At 44.5% G+C, this 20,525-nt stretch overlaps 1 protein-coding gene across 1 annotated transcript in view; it reads left to right on the plus strand.

Moving 5' to 3' along the window:
* The window catches only part of LOC106600484 (junctional protein associated with coronary artery disease homolog), a 33,374-nt gene extending 13,665 nt beyond the window's left edge, over positions 1–19,709 (plus strand). Inside the window, exons 3-4 of the mRNA XM_014191859.2 lie at positions 2,323–6,653; positions 15,848–19,709. Of these exons, the coding sequence (XP_014047334.2) occupies positions 2,323–6,653; positions 15,848–15,882 (4,366 nt within the window). The 3' untranslated portion in view covers positions 15,883–19,709. The remainder of the gene's footprint in view (positions 1–2,322; positions 6,654–15,847) is intronic.
* Positions 19,710–20,525: the final 816 nt, after the last annotated feature.

Here is a 20,525-nt window from a genome sequence, read left to right on the forward strand (position 1 = left end):
ACATGAACTCACTCATAAAAACAGCAGTTCTTTGGAGTATTCTTTCACAGTCTCTCTCTGGTTATGGTTTTAAAAGTTATGAAATCTCACATAGGCTAGTATCAAACTTTGCTGTGGCCGGTGTCGTGGATGCTGTAGGCATGGTGATTTGAGCGCAGTAGGCAGTAGGGGCACTTGATTTAGCTACAGCTCTTCCAGTCTGCCGGGTAGGCGGAGGTTGTCTTTTCAGACAATTGAAATGGTTTAAAATGGGAACACTTTGCCCACCCGGTGTGCAGGGCTGCTGAATGAAGTGCACCTACAGCTAACAGGGCAAAACACAAATAAACATTTCAAAAAGGAGTGCAAGCATTTATCATTGGCTTTTCTATAGAAATGTTTGGTGATCGACTAGAAATGGCTTGACCGGTCACTGATATAGGGTGTAAGGTGCCATTTGTAATGACACCATGATGGATGGTACTGTATACAGTGTTATCCTCCAATTGATTTAGTTGTCATCAATAGACTCTTCACAGTCTTTAGTACCTACAGTATGGTTGTTCAGATAGGCTACTATAGATCTATATATAGCCTCACAGTTACATGAAACTGCATAAAGCTCACAATAGATTATATTATAGGCCTCCCTGAATTTCACTTCGTTACTACTCTAGGTTACTGATATTTAGGCTGCGTCCCATGTGGCACACTCTATTAGGATGCATCCCAAGTGGCACACTATTCCCTATATAGTGCACTAGGGCTCTGGTAGTGAGCTGTATAGGGAATAGGGTGCCATTAGGGACATTACTCTGACTGCTGTCCATTGGACTGGGTGCATGCCTTAATGTGTAGATAATCAGGTGCATCACACAGCCTGAAGGCCACTCTTTTTGCATTAGTTTTTTTTAGGATCATTATTACACAATTACATGAAATCCTATTTCTGGTCCTCCGAAAGGGGCGGTGAAAAAGTAGGAAGTAGCCCATATATTGTGTCAAGGTTTTCTGTAAGTACTCGGTTCAGAATATATCCCAGAACTTGGTTTGGAAATAAATTAGTTTATTTTTTAGATTAATTAAAATTTTACAAGCCCCACTGTAGCCAAGTCTCCTGCCAGTAGCCAAAACTCCTGAATTGGATTGAATGGATAATAAATAGTAATATGGAGTTGTCTGTCACTCTGCATATGGTCACATCATGTGATGGGGAACTGGCATTTATAAACCAGTCAATAATTTCTTGCTCAGACTTGAAGCGCGCTTAGCAGTGGCAGCAGGGGCAGGCAGGCAGTGCCTTTTCCCTACATAGTGCACTACTTTTAACCAGAGAGCCTTATGGGCCTTGGTGAAAAGTAATGCACTATATAGGGAATAGGATGTCATTTGGGACGAATCCCAGCTTTCTGAATTAAGGTCAGCGTGTGTTTTAATATGCAGATCATATTGCAGCAGCCGTACATTTTAATGGTATCTTCAAGGGAGTTGGGAGCCTCTGACTCAAACACTTCCATCAGATATGTGTGCTGTCTGGCTCTCCCCTCTTGGGTTGGAGATGGACAGTCTGATTCCTACGGCATTGTCCAAAATGGCACCCTATTCCCTATATAGTGCACGACTTAGGACCAGAATCATATAGACAAATCAGGGGCCATGTGGGATGCAGTACCTCTTCACCCCCAAAGCCAAAACATCAGCTTAGAAGCTCTAGCCAGAGATACCAGCATTTTAAATGTCACAATTATCAATATTGCATCAAATCATGGTAGGCTGGTCAGCATTGTATCATCACAGTTAAACAGAGCGTGGAGCACTGGTATGGTTTGCGAGAGTTCCAGATAAAGCTTATTTATGTTTAGCTTTGATCTTGTTTTGTTGGAGTGAGATGTTGCATCTGAGATTACGTTTTAGGATACGTCCTAAATGGCACTCTATACCCTATATAGTGCATTACTTTTGACCAGGGCATTGTGCACTATATAGTGAATACGGTGCCAATTGGGACATAACCGCAGACTGGCAGGTCATGGAAAGGTCAGCAGACTTGTAAATTACAAATAAGGGAGGTAAACTGAATTGTTTGGGTATTACAAGCTTCTGCAACCTAAAATACTTCAAGAGTTTCATTCTTTTTGGTGTTACCACTGCAACCTAGCCACAGTTTTGCCATTTATGTTCACGTGCAAAAACCAAATAATCATACATCCAGGTTGTTTAGTGTTACAACATGTTTACGGTTTATAATATGTTTTGATTTTATTGTAAATATTACATTTTTTATATTAATGAAGTAATAACTTCAGTACCCTACCACTCAATTGTGCATTCTTCTCTTTCTAGGTTCTATGACGCGCCCAGCTTGACCTATTCTGAGCAGATCGAGAGAAGAGAGCAGTTGGACGAGAGAGATGTCTCCTACTGGAGGAGGAGAGGCCAGGACTTCAGCGTCCTCCTGGATTACGCAGACGGCCGGGAGCTGAGAGCATCCGCTGGCTTTCTGAAGGCCTCTGAGGCGGCATGGCGACCACAGGCCCTGATCGCAGAGGACCATAGGGGAGAGAGGGAAAAGCTGCAGCAGCAGAAGCAGCTATGGGAAGACACCTCCATCTCCTGGCTGAGAGAGGCCGATGCGGCTCCTAGACAGTTGAGGGTAGTGACTGGGGTGACTGGGGAGCGGAAGTGCCAGAGCCTGGGCACAGAGGAGTGGAAGCCTGCGGTGGGGCTGGGGAGGCAGCTGTCGGATGGGGAGGGCGAGAGGTGGGCTCAGGAGCAGCAGCAGCGCCTAAGGACTCCAGAGAGCACTGGTTCTATCCTCCCCAGAACCAGAGGGATGTCCCAGTCCCTCCCCAGAGTGCTGTCACCTGATGGAGCTACTGAACACACAAACACACAGTCCAGTTTGGTCAGTGTCCAGCTTCGACCAGGCCAGGTTGATAGACAGAGAGTAAACAGCACCGTATTTTCTGGGCCTTATAGTCGGTATTACTACAGTGCCGCAGTCAGCAGGGACCGGTGGGCCAGGAACAGTTGGCAAAGCGTCGGACATGTTGCACTTTTACCAAAGCCCAGGTTCAGCAGGCCTGTCAAGCCTCCATCATACGAAATACACCAGCAGACTAGGGGTAGCCAAGAGATGCTCGCTGTAGCTGTAGTAGATCAGCAGGGAGGGTCCAAACAACCGAAAGACAACAGGCCCGTCTATTACCCACGGGGTGGAGAATTGCAAAGACAAGACTATTTCGCACAACACTCTGCTATCTTTGGCATGGAGCCCCCCGGTTATATCCCACCCCCGTCTTATAAGAGAGCCCTGCCCCCAATCAGGGGAGGACCAATCAACCGCAACGAAGTGGCAAACTATAAGTGGAGGGGGGAGATGAAGATACAGATGCACATGCCTAGGGGCTCAGAGGCGGGAAAGTGGTTTTCCGGACAGACAGGAGGGTCGTGGCTGGAACACTACGGGGATCGAGGTACACCCTACAGAAAACAGGTTAACTCTAACCCAAACCTTAACCCTGGATACACCGAGGAGCATCTGGGTCATGTTCACAATTTACCCTTTGATGATCTGCGAGTGAGACATATCTCAGGAGGGCCTGGCGGAAATTCTCTTACTGACACTGACAAGGTTATCCGAAACATGAAGAAAGAGACTGCCTGCGCTAAGGTTTTAGGACAATCTACACATGATAGTGCCTTCCCCCCCCCACAGGGGCTCTCTCTCAATAACGACTGCCGCAAGACATCTCTCAATGACAACGATGGTGGTAGTAGTACTAGATGGTGCAACAGGGGTTTAATAAACAAAGGAAGTGTAGACAGTGTAGCTCTTGATCAGAGCTGTGGTAACTATCCAACAGCTTTTCACATTAGACCTCCTCAGCAACTGATCAGGCATGTGGACCAAGGCCAAGGTGTGTCAGAAACTGTAACTCAAGTGAAAACGTCAGTCAATGAGCCTGACTCCACAGAGAAAGAGAAACCAAGAAAAACTGACTCAGAGAAACCAGAAAAAAATGAGAAAAAGAGTGTAAAAAAAAAACTTAGTGAGACAATATTCTGTTTGGTGTCTGTTCCCATCCCTCTAACACCGGTTGGTACGTCCCGTGATCAAAACAACAACAACGACGAGAAGCCACCAAGCCCAGTCCGGCCACCAAGCCCAGTGGACAGTCCGAGTGAGTACAAAACGGGCCACTTAACAAACCAAAGTTTCCAAAGCACATCTTCAGCAGAGGCTGAGCTACAAGCACTAACCGGTAGCATAGCGAGCAGCAGATCAAGCAGCAAAATAGTGAGAAAACTCCCTATTAAACCCCCCAAAATAAACCATCACAAGGAGCTGAAACTCTCAGGTGCCTGGCCTGGGAACCAATACCGGGACCAGGAGACTCAAACTACCCCAGAAGCCCGAAAGCCTCAGCATCCCCCTCCTCCAGGCACTGAAAACAAGGAAGCACAAGACCCTCAAGTCCCTGCCCCAGGCTCTTCTGACGTCATCACCCCAGATCCCAGCGGTGTGGGCAATACTGCAGTCAGCTGTCCTATTAAAGGGGTGAAGAGCCTGAAACCATCCAGCAACAGCGCCTTTTCCAGGACGGCCACTTTCTCCATTTCCAGCCAGCTGAACAAGAGCACAGCTCAGCCGCCAGCAGTAGCCCCACCACCACCCTCAGGAAACACGACGGAGGAGGCCAAACCAGCAGCGACCTGCAGTGGGCAGGAAGCCTTCGGTCAGTTCCTGCTGAAGCCCATCAGCAGGCGGCCATGGGACACCATCGAGGAGCTGGAGACTATCAACAAAGAGTTCCAGGATCAGCAGCATAAGCAGCAGCAGAGCAGCAAGAGACCCAGTGTTGACCAGTGCATTGAGGACCTCAACGAGGCCTACAAAGACATTCTAGAGCTAGGCACTGCCAGCAATAACATTTCCAACAACAGTGGTGCTGTGCAGATCCCTGAGCGGATCAAGATGAGACTGGCGGGGGAGGCGGGGCTCAGCAAACCCAGCAGCCTTAGGCGCAGTGTCGAGAGCTGGTCTGTGTCCGTCGACCCGGAGTACAGGGAGGTTAAGAGCGCCTTCTCCAGACCCGCTGAAAGAAAATCTGTGACTTTCAGCAAGCAGCTAAGAGAGGAGCTCCCTGTCCCACCACGCAAGCCTACAGGATTCAGAGAATACAGGATTGTTTCGAACTTGTCGCAGAGGAGAAGTAGCTGCAGTGGCAGGACAGTGAAGCTAGACCTCCCTTCGCCTTCGGAGACACCACCACCTTGTCACTTCACCGGCCCTAGTGACTTTACTGACTCTCCTAGTGATCCCAGCGAGACCAGAGACTTCAGCCCAATGACTCCAACAACGCACACTGCAGCCGAAGTCCCCTGGGCAGATAGGCAGCCGATGCAGGACGCCTCCACACTTACGAGTCCCCCTGACTATGAGGACATATGTCAGTCTTTACAAAAGACCCGGGACTCAGAGGTTAACAAAACGTTCAACGCCATATCTAAACCTGGTGGTGGTAGCTGCGATACAGAGCCTCTAGGGGGTGCCTGTTTAGACTCTGCAGAGGAATGCCCCATTTGTAGAAGAGAGAGCGAGAGCCAGATGTCCAGACCAAGTCCAATGTCTCCGCTCCACGAGGAGTCAAGCCCAGACTTATCTGATCAAAGTAGCGCGATGATTGTTGGTGACCGTGACAGTCCACAAGGAGCTGAAACATCTGAAGAACCAGCTGAAGGCGAAGGAGACACGAAGGTATCCTCTGACTCTGGCTCAAATCATTCAGAGGCTCAGACTATATGTTGCGATTGGAGGAAGCAGCTGTCACTCATAGATAAGAAGGTGGCGGGGAGTGTCACTGCTGAGAAGACCAAACAAAACCAAGCTCTGGCAGTGGCAGAGGACATTCGCAATCTATACAAACTTAAATGTGCTGAGTGCATTTCAGGAAACAAATCCATAGAGGAGAGGGCAGCCAGGATATTAGGGATTGATGTACCTGCAGAGTCTTTAGTCACAGGGGAGCAGCGGGTTAGCGAGACGACAACAGAGAGTAAACCCGCTGCTAGTGAAGATACAGAAAGCAGCAGTGCAAACGAACAGACAGTACAAACACATGTGAGAGATCCAGATTCTGAGGAACTGGACTCTGGAATGGTATCCACAGTGCCTCCTGGCGGGCAGGAGGCAAAAGAAAAGGAGCCACCACAGGATAACCCAGAGAACATCAGGAGTGCCAAATGGACCCATCTGGGCCGAGAAACTCCAGGAATGCAGGAGTTTCCGCCAGACAGACTACCGCTTTCGGTCCCCATCAACCCTGACCTTAAGCTGTCCCACAGTCTGGAGGGAGAGATGAGGGGCAGAGGACCCTCGCAGCGCGTAGAGGCCCTGCAGGATAAGCTGGCTGCATCGCCCAGCAACCGGGTGGCGGTAGAGCGCAGAGCACGGATGAAGGAAGTGGACTCAGTGTCGCGCATGAGACGCCTCAGCATCAGGAGCACAGACTCTGGGGAGGAGGGGGCAGAGACGGAGGGGGAGACCAAGCGTGGCGGTGGGCAAGTGGAAGTGCTCTCCCTACCTGCTTCCTCCCAGAGTGATACTGTGGAAGATAGAGAGGCCTCTGAAGATACAGTGTTGCAAGATAAGGAGGTGTCATCCCTCTCAGGTAGCTACTTCATACATTTGTGTTTTGTTCAAGTATTTTTTCTGTTGAACTGTGTTACATGTTATTCTGAATATAAGAGTGTTTCATCAGGAGTTAATAATGTAATGTTTGTTACACATTTGTGCATCATTTTCACTGCTAAATACACTACATGACCAAAAGTATGTGGATACCTGCTCGTCGAACATCTCATTTCAAAATCATGGGCATTAATATGGAGTTGACCCCCCCCCCTTGCTGCTATAACAGCCTCCACTCATCTGGGAAGGCTTTCCACTAGATGCTGGAACATTGCTGCGGGGACTTGCTTCCATTCAGCCACAAGAGCACTGATGTTCGGCGATTAGGCCTGCAGGCCTGGCTTGCAGCCGATGTTCCAATTCATCCCAAAGGTGTTCGATGGGGTTGAGGTCAGGGCTCTGTGCAGGCCATTCAAGTTCTTCCACACCGATCTCGACAAACCATATCTGTATGGACCTCGCTTTGTGCACAGGGGCATTGTCATGCTGAAACAGGAAAGGGACTTCCCCAAACTGTTGCCACAAAGTTGGAAGCACAGAACCGTCTAGAATGTCATTGTTTGCTGTAGCATTTAGATTTCCCTTCACTGGAACTAAGGGGCATAGCCCGAACCATGAAAACAGCCCCAGACCATTATTCCTCCTCCACCAAACTTTACAGTTGGCACTATGCATTCGGGCAGGTAGCGTTCTCCTGGCATCCGCCAAACCCAGATTAGTTCGTCGGACTGCCAGATGGTGAAGCTTGATTCATCACCCCAGAGAACGCGTTTCCACTGCTCCAGAATCCCATGGTGGCGAGCTTTACACCACTCTAGCAGACACTTGGCATTGCGCATGGTAATCTTATGCTTGTGTGTGGCTGCTCGGCCATGGAAACCCATTTCATTAAGCTCCTGACGAACAGTTACCGTGCTGACGTTGCTGCCAGAGGCAGTTTGGAACTCTGTAGTGAGTGTTGCAACCGAGAACAGACATTCTTTTATGTGGTATGCGCTTCAGCACTCGCCGGTCCCGTTCTGTGAGCTTGTGTGGCCTACCACTTCGCGGATGAGCCACTTTCCACTTCACAATAACAGCACTTCAGTTAATCGGGGCAGCTTTAACAGGGCAGAAATTTGACAAACTGACTTGTTGGAAAGGTGACATCCTATGACGGTGCCATGTTGAAAGTCACTGAGCTCTTCAGTGAGATAATTCTACTGCCAATGTTTGTCTATGGAGATTTAATGGCTGTGTAGTTGATTTTATACACCTGTCAGCAACAGGTGTGGCTTTATACATACATTTTTGTATATAGTGTATAGCAACACAAATATTGTTTGGCAATGACTTAATGTTTTGTTATTATTATTTTAGTGTTTAGTTTTACCTAGTGTTATTTTATGAGGCAAGCATTTCAAGCAGTGAAACTGTGGCTGTTTCTATGGAGTCTTTCCACAAGAGGGGGCTATTGTACTTAGATATAAGACTTGAAACTAGAGTGCTGTACGGGGCAGTTTTTTGGAGCCGCCCCCACCCTGTGGCCACATCAATTCTGAACCACATCTGACATCAGGACAGATGTCCGATCCACCCACATAGAATTGTTCTGAGAGCCGATCCGTGACCCGCCAAATAACATGCATTTATTTCATTGTTTTTACGACAACAGCGTAGTAGGCTTTAAGGCTATTCCCATTCCCTTCATGAATTAATTTGTCTGCATGTCTATTCAACATTTGGATAAAAGGAAACCTTGCCATGAATTAAGAACGATAAAATCTTCTTATTTTCACAATGGGATGCTCAAATCACTTTGAAAATAAGCCTTCTAATTAGCCTTCTTCTTACCTAATGAAAGCCTATTGGCGACAGAACAAAACAATACTTTTATATTCAATATTGTTTACATAATCAAATAGTTTAATTGAAACTAATTAAACAATTCCCAGAATCTATAGGCTGCAGATTTATTTAGTAGGGGCATTTGCATCTGAAAGGACCCATGAGCACCAACATATGATGTTCATAGGAGCATGTCAAATGAAAGCTAAGAGTCTATTTCTTTTTTTTAATTAAGGCATATATACATTACCATCCTATAAATTTGGAATAAGTAAAGGCTTTGAATTCTGGTCGAACAGATGAAAAGGGGTCAACTTTTTTTTACTGAAATCAAGTTTGCTTATGAGTTATTAAGTGATTAAAACTCGTAATTCTGTTACCAAATCCGTAGCAGAATGACAGAAAAATCTGTAACGGAATTACTGCAATTGATTTGGATACAATGGGAAATCATAGTAGTCACAAACCACAGGTTGGTCACCTGCTACGGTCCAACCAAATGTGATATTTTTTGGTGGCGGAGCTCATTAGAATAATAGCCAGTGTGTGTGAGGGAATCCCTTCCTATTTGAATGGTCTGTGGCCCACGTAAAACCTTTCCCGGTCAGAGGAATAAGGGAACCTTACAGAGTTAACACACACACACACACACACACACACACACACACACACACACACAGGGAACCTTGTTGCCAAACAGGGGTATGGACATGGAAATGGTCTGAAAGTACAGAGAAAGAGAAATAATGAGTACTATACATGTAATAACATGGATAAAAAACAGTGCAAAGTAATGAATAGAGTAATGACCACAATAGCTCAAGTAGTGATAATGATAAATACAAAGAAGTCATTGAGAACTGTATAAATGTAAACATAAACATGTTACCTGAACATGCAACATAAATGACTCAGTAATAACATTACAGGGAATATATAATAGCAACTGCTACTAACAGTAATAGTAAACACACACAAATCTCAACCATAACAACAATAAACACTACTCACTTCTACCCACGCATTCCATGAACACATTCCATGTCCTTTGCCAATCAGAGGTTGTATGATCAGCTCATGTACAGAGTGTGGGGCAAGTGGTCACCAGCTGATTGGCTAAGACCACAGGGCTGTATGCTGAACAATATTTCCTCACATGAGAGCCAGACTCAGCAGAGCGAAACAAACAATTGCGCACAAAAAAACAGTAAATTTAAGTGTGCTGCAGCGCCCTCAGCAGGGGGGAATTCTCTACACAGTGTGTAGAATAATACCCACAAATGCAAAATTTCTACCTTTGTGTGCCTATTCAGGATACATCTATATTTATAGAATGATATTCATATCCATAATTATGCATTTCTGTATAGTACGGATCAGCGACCAATGATGTAATTCCGTTACTGTAATTCCGTTACCGGATGTAAATCCACTTCACTTGCTGTAGTTCAATAACCAAAATATTTTTCTAACTCAAGGTGTCATGTCATAGCTGATACCCCATTCTTTCTGCAGACATCTTTGATTCTCCTCCTTGTCCACAATGACTCCAAAATCCTTCCAAACCGGGGATTTCACTCGGACACCACCTGTTTCCACGAAGGTGTATTTCAGCATTATAACATTTCTTTTTATTGATTCTGTTATGTTAGCCATTTTCGCGTAAGCGAGGAATCAGGGAAAATAAACTTGGCTATGTATTGTCATATGGCGAAAGGGAACATAAGCTCTGCATGTGGACAGCACCACACAAATAGGCTCCCAGCAAACATGTCCACATTGGCACGATGTGGCCCCAATACGGGCTGAAATATTGAGGCTGCCAACATTGGGCCAATGCGCTTTTTCTATTTAATAGGAATTCATTTATTTATAATTTATTAATTACAGTGCATAAATTGAATAATTTTCAAGCCCTGAAGGTACTTGGGGAATGTGATACATTGTATCAGAAAGACGACCAAGTTGTTACTAGCATACATATATTTTTACATGAGAAACTTAAGATTCTCATATGTCACAGGTATTTTTAAAGACTTCATCAAGATAATTTTTTTTAAACGGCATCAGACTTTCACACAACAGAACACTTAGCTGCAATATGTTACTTTTTGGGCGACCCGACCAATATAACATAGAAATGTGTGTTATAGATCTGTAATTCTCATTGTAAACAAGTCTAAGAGGCGGTAGATGTGTTCTGTGTGCACCATTTCTTTGCTTTCTATTATTAAGTTTTGTTTTTGCGTCCTTTACTTTCGGTTTTGTACACCAGCTTCAAACAGCTGAAAATACAATATTTTTGTTTATGGAAAATATGTTTCACAGCAGTTTAGATGGTACAAGGATTCTCTACACTATACTTGCTTTTTTTGTTACATAAAATGAAATTAGGCAAACTATTTGAATTTTAGCAACCAGGAAATGGCGGAGTGATTTTCTTTTAACTGGAATGACACTCAGTAATGGTTGCAAAAAAGAACTGTGTGCAAACCACACACAAAAATATTCTAATGAGCCCCCGCCTCTAGCTGGGTGTGGTGTGGGCTAGTCTGTGCTGGGCTTGGTGTGGGCTAGTCCCTGTTGGGCTTGGTGTGGACTAGTCCCTGTTGGGCTTGGTGTGGACTAGTCCCTGTTGGGCTTGGTGTGGACTAGCCCGTGTTGGGCTGGGTGTGGGCTAGCCCGTGTTGGTCTGGGTGTGGGATAGCCCCTGTTGGGCTTGGTGTTGGCTAGCCCCTGTTGGGCTGATGTGGGTTTGGTGTGGGTAAGTCCACGTTGGGCTTGGTGTGGCTGGCCCATCATGGGCTGGTGTGGGCTAGCCTGTGTTGGGCTGGTGTGGGCTAGCCCGTGTTGGGCTGGTGTGGGCTAGTCCCTGTTGGGCTGGTGTGGGCTAGCCCCTGTTGGGCTTGGTGTGGGATAGCCCCTGTTGGGCTTGGTGTGGGATAGCCCCTGTTGGGCTTGGTGTGGGCTGGCCCGTGTTGGGCTGGTGTTGGCTATCCCGTGTTGGGCTGTTGTGGGTTTGGTGTGGGTAAGTCCACGTTGGGCTTGGTGTGGCTGGCCCATCATGGGCTGGTGTGGGCTAGCCCGTGTTGGGCTGGTGTGGGCTAGCCCGTGTTGGGCTGGTGTGGGCTAGTCCCTGTTGGGCTGGTGTGGGCTAGCCCCTGTTGGGCTTGGTGTGGGCTAGCCCCTGTTGGGCTTGGTGTGGGATAGCCCCTGTTGGGCTTGGTGTGGGATAGCCCCTGTTGGGCTTGGTGTGGGCTGGCCCGTGTTGGGCTGGTGTTGGCTATCCCGTGTTGGGCTGTTGTGGGTTTGGTGTGGGCTAGTCCACGTTGGGCTTGGTGTGGCTGGCCCATCATGGGCTGGTGTGGGCTGGCCTGTGTTGGGCTTGGTGTTGGCTAGCCTGTGTTGGGCTGGTGTAGGCTAGCCCATGTTGGGCTGGTATGGGTAGCTTGTGTTGGGCTTGGTGTGGGCTAGCCGTGCCCACCTTACCCACCGAATACCCACATGGGGCCAATGGGGTCATGTTTGCCGGTCTACTAATGGAGAGTTCCCTGCTTCCCTCCCTCACTACGTGGCTGGTAACCTAAGCCTAGGTTATGTCTGCCTCACATAGCCTAATGGAATCCACAACACAATTCATCACAAAAAAATATATATATATTATCTTCATCAGTGGTGAATCGTGACTATAGGACCTAGGCGTTCAGAGGGACCAAAAATCTTCCAATACGTTGAGGGTGACAGGTGTGCGCCATAATGAGCAGCCTGGTGACCTAGAGGCCGGAGAGGGAGCACACGTGACAGTACCCCCTTCCCGACGCGCAGCTCCACCCGCAGGACGCCGACCAAAATGACAATCCCGGGGATCAGGAACGGACCGGTTACCTCTGCTGAAGCGCGGGAAACCTGTCAGTCCAGCTGAGACGCGGGAGCAGGGCGAACTAGAGCGCATAAGTGACGGTACCCCCTCCCCGGTGCGTTCGGCTCCAGCCGCAGGACGCCACTCAAAGGGATGATCTTGGGGATCAGAGCCTGCATGAGAGCCTGACGAGCCGGAGAAAGCAGGGGAGCATGGAGATCCGGTGAAGGCATGAAAGCCTGACGAGCCGGCTGTAGCAGGGGAACCCAGAGATCTGTCTCAGGCATGAGAGCCTGTAGCGGCTCCTGGACGCAACGTCATTCCCACCGAAACAAAAAACACTCCCTGATGCTTCCCTTAGGTGAGGCGTCATTCTGTAAAGTTGTACGCTGGGAGTTGGGAAGCAAGTTCAGGGAGTGAATAATTTAATGAATAAATTAAACAAGAAACACGACCAACACACAGACACGAAACTGAAACAGAAACAATGACGCCTGGGGAAGGAACCAAAGGGAGTGACATATATAGGGAAGGTAATCAGGGAGATGATGGAGTCCAGGTGAGCATAACGATGGTGACAGGTGTGCGCCATAACGATGGTGACCTAGAGGCCGGAGAGGGAGCACACGTGACAGGAGCATATACCCATGTGGGTAATTGAAAGATGAACTGAGGTCCACACTCCAGTCCAGTTGTTGGCGGTAATGCACCTTAAAGTTGGTTGCCAACCGCCATATAAAGTCGACAGATGAAGAAGAAGACTGAAGGAGGCGAGATTACTAGAAACAAACTAGTTTTCCCCTTTTATCTGTAGATTAATTGTCGGAGTAGAGAATACACTATTTTGTGTGACTCAAAATGGGTCGATATTCTACAAAGATCCAGCAAAAGAAAAGGACCTTGTAGATTTCAGGTAAAATAACAACAAAATGTTTATATCCCAGGAAATGATCTAGCAACAGCAAGCTAGCTTGCTGAATGTCCATGAATGTTTCATAAGTGTTTCGACCTGTCCCCAAATGAATATAGTTAGTTCAGAATTAGTTTTGATATTTCAACCTGCGTGTCCTGATGGACAAAATCAATATGCGAGATGGCGCAAGCGGGCGCATGCGCATGCCCGGTGTAGTTAGCATGTTAGCGTGGGAAGACTACTGCTTGCGACACTGATTATTTTCTCCTGCATGCTCTTACATTTTTACATTTGACATTTTTGTCATTTAGCAGATGCTCTTATACAGAGCGACTTACAGTAGTGAGTTTTATGGCCGACTACAACCTATTAGTGTTTTGCTGCCAGCTACTGTATTTGCTGTTTATCAGCCTGCTATTCTGTATTATGAATTCATTACCTCTTGCGCTCAGACTAGTGAAGTGTGTAGGCCTTGGAGAAGTCCTAAACATGTCACAACAACAACAAAAAACGGTCCCACTCATTGCAAGTATAAATGTGATTGGTTCATTCCACTGTCACTACAAAATTATCCTCTAATACAGTTGAATGGCAGAGGCCTTCTGTCCAGCTTCTGAAGGCCTAGCCAATGGCTGGCAGAGCTAGCTAGATTTTTCTACCCAGAGACCACCAAATATATTCCTTATTGGATAATTTTTTCGATTCAGTATTAACCCTTCTCTTTCCAACACAAACTGAGGATATGAAATCAGAAAATGATTACAATTATTGTAAAGATGAAATAGAAATTAAAACGTAATTTGATTAAAAAAAATAAAGGATTTATACATTTTTATAAATCCTTAGGCATTCTCTGATGTTCTAGAAGGCCCTGATGGTTCCCCACTGATCTTTATTTAAAATGTTTCCGACCCACAATATAATTGTTCTGAACCGTGAGCCGACCCGCGGGTTGAAAGAATGTTTTCATTCCACCCGCGAGCTGATTTTTTTGGCAGGCCGACCGCGGGTAACCATGGGTATCCGACCCGATGCAGGACTCTACTTCAAACCTACCACCACACACAACTGATATACAATTATTTTAAAACATTTTCAAAACATTTTTGTATGAAATACATTTTGGATATTTTATGATGACTGTCACATGATCAGTGGTGTGTCAAGAGGGTGGCCCAGGGTGGCCACTAACACTACTAACACAGAGGGGTGCTGTTTGCCTCACTCGGATGCTTTCTCCGGTGAAATAGATCCAGCCTCTTGCGAATTGAAAGAAAATTCTGAAACACTGATAGACACAAATGAGAAATCAGTTGATAAGTTTGTTTCTTTTTTTATTGCTAACATTTTTGGGTAAGCCTAACTTTGGCATCCATAAATGCACATCACTTTGTAGGCTGAATGTCATTACACAGTGATTGTAATAGATTCCATTCAAATGGCAGATGCACAGTGCACTGTTCGGATGCTGGACTTATTTTGGAGTAAACAAACGTGCGCAGGCACCTACTTATCCTACTATTGAAGTGATTTGTTTGGCAATCAGATTAAAACACCACGACATGTCTTTACTATAAAGCCTTGCACACATACTGTAGGAGATCCCATTAAAAAAAAACATAGACCGGGCCTCCCGAGTGGCACAGCGGTCTAAGGCACTGATCAGTGCTAGAGGCATCACTACAGATCCAGGTTCGATCCCGGGCTGTGTCGCAGCTGGCCGCAACCGGGAGACCCATGAGGCGGCACATAATTAGCCCAGCGTCGTACGTGTTAGGGGAGGATATTCCCGGCTGGGATGTCCTTGTTCCATCACGCTCTAGTGACTCCTTGTGGCGGCCGGGCACATCCACGCTGGCTTCGGGTGCCAGCTGTACGGTGTTTCCTCCGACACATTGGTGCGGCTGGCTTCCGGGTTAAGCGAGCAGTGTTTCAAGAAGCAGTGCGGCTTGGCGGGGTCGGGTTTTGGAGGATGCATGGCTCTCGCCCTTTGCCTCTCCCGAGTCTGCACGGGAATTGCAGCGATGGGACAAGACTGTAACTACCAATTGGGTAGAAAAAAGGGTAACAAAAAAATTAACAGAGACCCTCGAATGTCACGGTTTAATTTGCACATTTTGAATGGACCTTTCGAGCGAATTTTCTGCTGTATGTTAATACCCTTATAGAAAATTCTGACCTTGAATGCAAATACTGTAACAAGAGTTTTGGAATTGATTTATTTGAACAGGGAAATGTACCAAACCTAAGCTGAAGCATTTAATGCATTGATAATCATAATTAAATAGAACAAATCCACCTTGCATCGATTAAGGTTCAACATTTTATGGCCCCCCTAAACTTGGTCTGTGCCCACCTTGGCCACCTCATTCTAAATGTTCTGGACACGCTGCACATGATATAAGGTGCATCCAAAATGGCACCCAATTCCCTATGTTGTGTACTATTTATGACCAGGGCCATAGGGCTTTGGTCAAATGTAGTGCACTATATAAAGAATAGGGTGCCATTTTTAACGCACACATATTTACTCTAAATGATTAAATGTATCCCTTCTTTCTTTGTATTATACCAGAGGCCTACGACCCAAGCGGAGTGGAGAAAGTGTAGAGAGACTGAGACGCCCATCATCTTTTTCCATCGGAGGTTTAGATCCCTCCAACACTGTGACCTGGCTGCCCACTAGAATGCCTTCATCTTATCGCAACACAGAAATGGCCTTCTTCTCCGACAAGAGCATTGTGTACACCCTCACCCTCGGCGTTGTTGAGTACTAAGAGTACCAAGTGTTCCACTGCCAAAAGGGAGGTGTTCCCCCACCTAGGGGTAGCTTCCAACTAACCCCCCTCATCCCCTTTAACTCCCCTCAACCCATCCTCTAATTGGGTTTCTACTAGGATGCGGCCCAAATGGCACCCTACTTCCTATGTAGTGCACGACTTTTGTAACCCTACTTCCAATGTAGTGCACTACTTTTGACCAGGGCCCTTTTTGACCAGGGCCCAGAAAGTAGTGCACTACATAGGGAATAGAGTGCCATTTCGGACTGAATTCCTAGTCTTCTTGTAGTGGCTTGTCCTTTCTCCTTTCTTATTCTACCCTCCCAGATGCTTTTCATTGGCAGATATTATGCAATTCTGTCAAGCGTATAACAACTTAAAATATGTTGAAATTGAATACAGTTAGTTGACTCATCGTTAACATGCTGTATGATTCTGTTTGTTTCGATATAAATCTAAGTACTTATGTTTTACACAACAAGGATACATGGGGATTATATTCATCATAAAAACTGATCCGTTACATTCAGTGTCGATTACACCAAAATAGTTACATTTTATTGTTATTATGGAGAGTTGAGAAGAAATATATTATATTGGACGGCAATGTCTTTGGCTCGAGGACTGTTTTCATTTTCAGATTAATCGATCAATCAATCAGTCTATTATTATTTTGGTACACTGTGGCCTGTCTGTCTCGTCGCTTTCCCGCACACTGTAATCATAACCCATAAAGCTCTTCAATGAAGAGTCACTCTATACCTACCTATGTGGCATAATGGTAAATCAGTGATATGTATTCTGAGGCATTGGTTCTACATTATGGGGGGAAGGGAGTTGACTAGCCTGAGTGTCAGTCTGTTTGTGCTATCATGTCAACTCCTTGTCACTTATTGGCTTTCAGGTTTGGGATCAATTCCATTTCAATTCCAGTCTATTCAGAAAGTAAACAAAATGTCCTAATTAAAAATAATTTCAGTGTACTTCCTGAACTGACTGGAATTGAAAAGAAATGACCCCAACCCTGTTGGATTGACAATGAGCTTGTCAAGAGCACAAACAAATCTAGGACCAGGCTAGGAGTTGCCGTCTGTATCCAGATGTGCATTTATAAGCTGGGTCAGGATATATAAAACCATTCTGGGTAGTTAACTTAGGTCATTTCAGGAAGCAATTATGACATGGAGTGTGGCAGTTTGAGTTGTAAACAAGAATTATATGGACAAGATAGAGCAATATTGTCATACAAACAGCTGTGGCTTAGTCAGTGGAGCTGGGAACCATTGTCAGGAATCTCATTGTATACGTACCCAAATGGCACCCTATTCCCTATATAGTGCAATACTTTTGACCAGAGCCCCATGAGTCATGGTCAAAAGTAGTGCACCAAATAGTCAATGGGGTGCCATTTGGGATGTAACACTTTAACAAGTCATCGTTTTAATCTTCCCACAGCAAAATGGAAATGTGTCAGAGTATACTGGGTGAGGGTGGGTGCTTATTTCATTGAAAATATCAGTGGCCATACTTGTGTATCATGTGAAGAGACTACAGCCGTATCTGAAATGGCACTCTATTCACTATATAGTGCACTGCCTTCGACCAGGGCCTATAGGGCTCTGGTAAAAAGTAGTGCAATATATTGGGAATATGGTGCCATTTTAGATGCAGCCTACATTTCACTGAATATTTATTTTTGTTATCATTGAATTGTTAATTAGTTTGCATAATGTACAAAATAAAGTATATTTTAAATATTTTAAGAGATATTTTGTATTTAACCATTATAGTTTATTTCTGCATACTTTGATCACAAGTTGAAAGTATCATAATGTCTGTACAGTACCATAATGAGAGTATATAATTTTCTAGTGCAAAAAAGAATGAAAGAAAATAGATTGACATAAAGAAGGATGACCTTACAAGCAAAGCTGTCTGCAGTGTGCCTTGATCACATGGTTGTTCTGTGTAGTGACAAGATGAGGGTTTATCTTCTTTCTGAGTCTTGACTTGATGGGAAAATCTGGTTATGCCATGAGTTCCTATTTCTAGTGCATTTTCTCATGAAAAAGCAGTTGAACATTTGATGTTGAGCATTCTTTATTACATTTGATCCATCTCAGCTGTGTTCTTTTGTTTCTTGTCAGCTGTGACCTGCAGTGTTGGGGTCAATTCCATTTTAATCCCGGAACATAATGCTCAATGCTGTATGGAAAAAATGTGGAATCAGAATTGTAGTTTCAGTTCACTTCCGGAATTGACCCCAACCCCGCTGACCTGTCTTATTTTGGTATTTTTATGTCGTCCAAGCCAAGTCACATACTGTTGTTTTGTTGCTGATTCATAGCAACATGTTTAAAAAGGAAAAATAAATCCATTATTTTATTCATGCAACTTAACATTTCTTTATACACTGAGCATCTTTTGAGTTTCAGACAGCTGTCAATGATACAATGGTTAGGGAAGGGTGTATAATGCATCGATAAAGGTGCACATTAACGTTGTTTTCCTATTTGTCAAAGGTGAATACATCTACTGTTCAATCACAGTTTTATAACGTATAGTGTAATGTAGCATTATTGCAGTTGTAGTATTTAATTGACTTAGAACTTTATGCTACGCTTAATATTTCTGACCAACCTATTTACATTTTTTTTATAATCATGGCACCTAAGGCAATTGTGTGCATTACATTATACTGAAGGCAATGCCAAATAATGACTAATTGCACACTGTTTCATAATTTTAGGTGTTACAAACAACTTATTCTGGTTCTGCCACTTCTTAAGCCTGAAAGGTAGCAATGTTGATTGCATACTTATATAGTGACTGCCCTTCACTTTCTTTTCTCTGCCTGAGTCATTGAAAAATGAGGAGAACCGTGCAGTTAGTCCAACATAATACAGACTTCTTAAATGCACAAACTCTCACACAAAACAACTATAGGCAGAGCAAGAGAACTCAGTAGTTTGTTGATCTATTGAGTCCATTGATAAATATCATTGATCAATAACACATCAAACGCAACCAGGTGGATAGATTACCCACAGTTGTTGCTGCCCGCATTTGGTCTGAACGAAGTACCATTTTCAAGACTTTTGCTTGATGATAGTGAAGACCTCAGTCTAAAGAAGTAAACTTCCCCTCGATCATGCCGCTAAAATGGCCATTACAGAGCATAGCTAGGCCCGATGAATTGGCATGCCAGATGAAGCTGGAATTTAGTGTCATTTGACGTTTTGTACTGCAGGCTATGTGCAACATGAATATTTATGCACACTTGTTGTAATATTTTCTATTTTCATATGAGATTTAATTAAGTGCTTTTTGTACTCACTGACGTTTTTTTCTTACATGAAATGCAAGAGAGGAGAATTCTTTTCTTTTGCATACAGTATATTTGCATTCGGTACTCTCCGGTAGTCAAATGAACCAATGGGCAACCATTATCTTTCAGAATTTTATTTACGAAACTATGCCAAGTATTTAAATGCTATTTTTTGAGTAAAATCCAATGGAAAATCATTCATTTATTTTTAATTTTAAGGCATACCTTTACCTTTGTATCGATGAATATGAGCATAATACATAGTCAAATGATTGTGCTACTGTTGTATGACACTGCAGTCTGATTCATAAATAAACTCCTTGCATGAAGGTTGTCTTTGTGATCAATCAAACATTTTTGTTGTAGAGTGTTAGTTCAGATACAGTATCGTAATGTCCTTTTGCCAAACATAAAAACGTTGTACTGTACGCTGTCGCGTGCTATTCCCACCCGGAAGCGGGAACTATGGAATTTTCATCCCAAATTGTCCCACTCACTCTTTATCAGTGACGTTACTGCCCCACAAGCCAGTGTTAACTCTAGAGACCTAAATTCTTGCGTGAATGATCAGCTGCTCGATTAAGTTCTGGGTCCATACGTGTTAAGAGAAGGGATCAAGAGATGCTAGAACGAGGAGCTCCACCCTCTCTCTTTGCAAGTTACGGGCCGAATGTTCCTTGTCTTTTGATATTCGAAAGATGCTAACCTGCGAAATTGTGATTTGTCCAAATAACCAGTGCTCATAAACCCAAACACCGGAACTACTACTGCTCGTTATCCCACACATCACGCTCCTTCCCAACAGATTATACTGTACCATCAGTTATGTTTTACAATACTCTAGAGGACTTCTTGTTAGTTCGTTTTTTTGGGCTAAGAGAGGAGATAGCTTTTCCTTCTAACGCAATAGTTTATAAAATATAATAATACTATATGAAATACTAATAACTTCCAGAGTAATGTAGCAAATACAGCAGTTTAGTCAATCAAAGATATTCACTTCTAGTAACCTATAATAAGAATTAATCTTGCTATCGGCAGTACACCTACAAAACAGTAGCGACATCGAAACCTGAATACACATGTATTCAGACCTCTTGACTTTTTCCATATTTTGTTACGTTACAGCCTTATTCTAAAATGGA

Source organism: Salmo salar, chromosome ssa03, assembly GCF_905237065.1.
Source record: "Salmo salar chromosome ssa03, Ssal_v3.1, whole genome shotgun sequence".
Classification (NCBI taxonomy): Eukaryota; Metazoa; Chordata; class Actinopteri; order Salmoniformes; family Salmonidae; genus Salmo; species Salmo salar.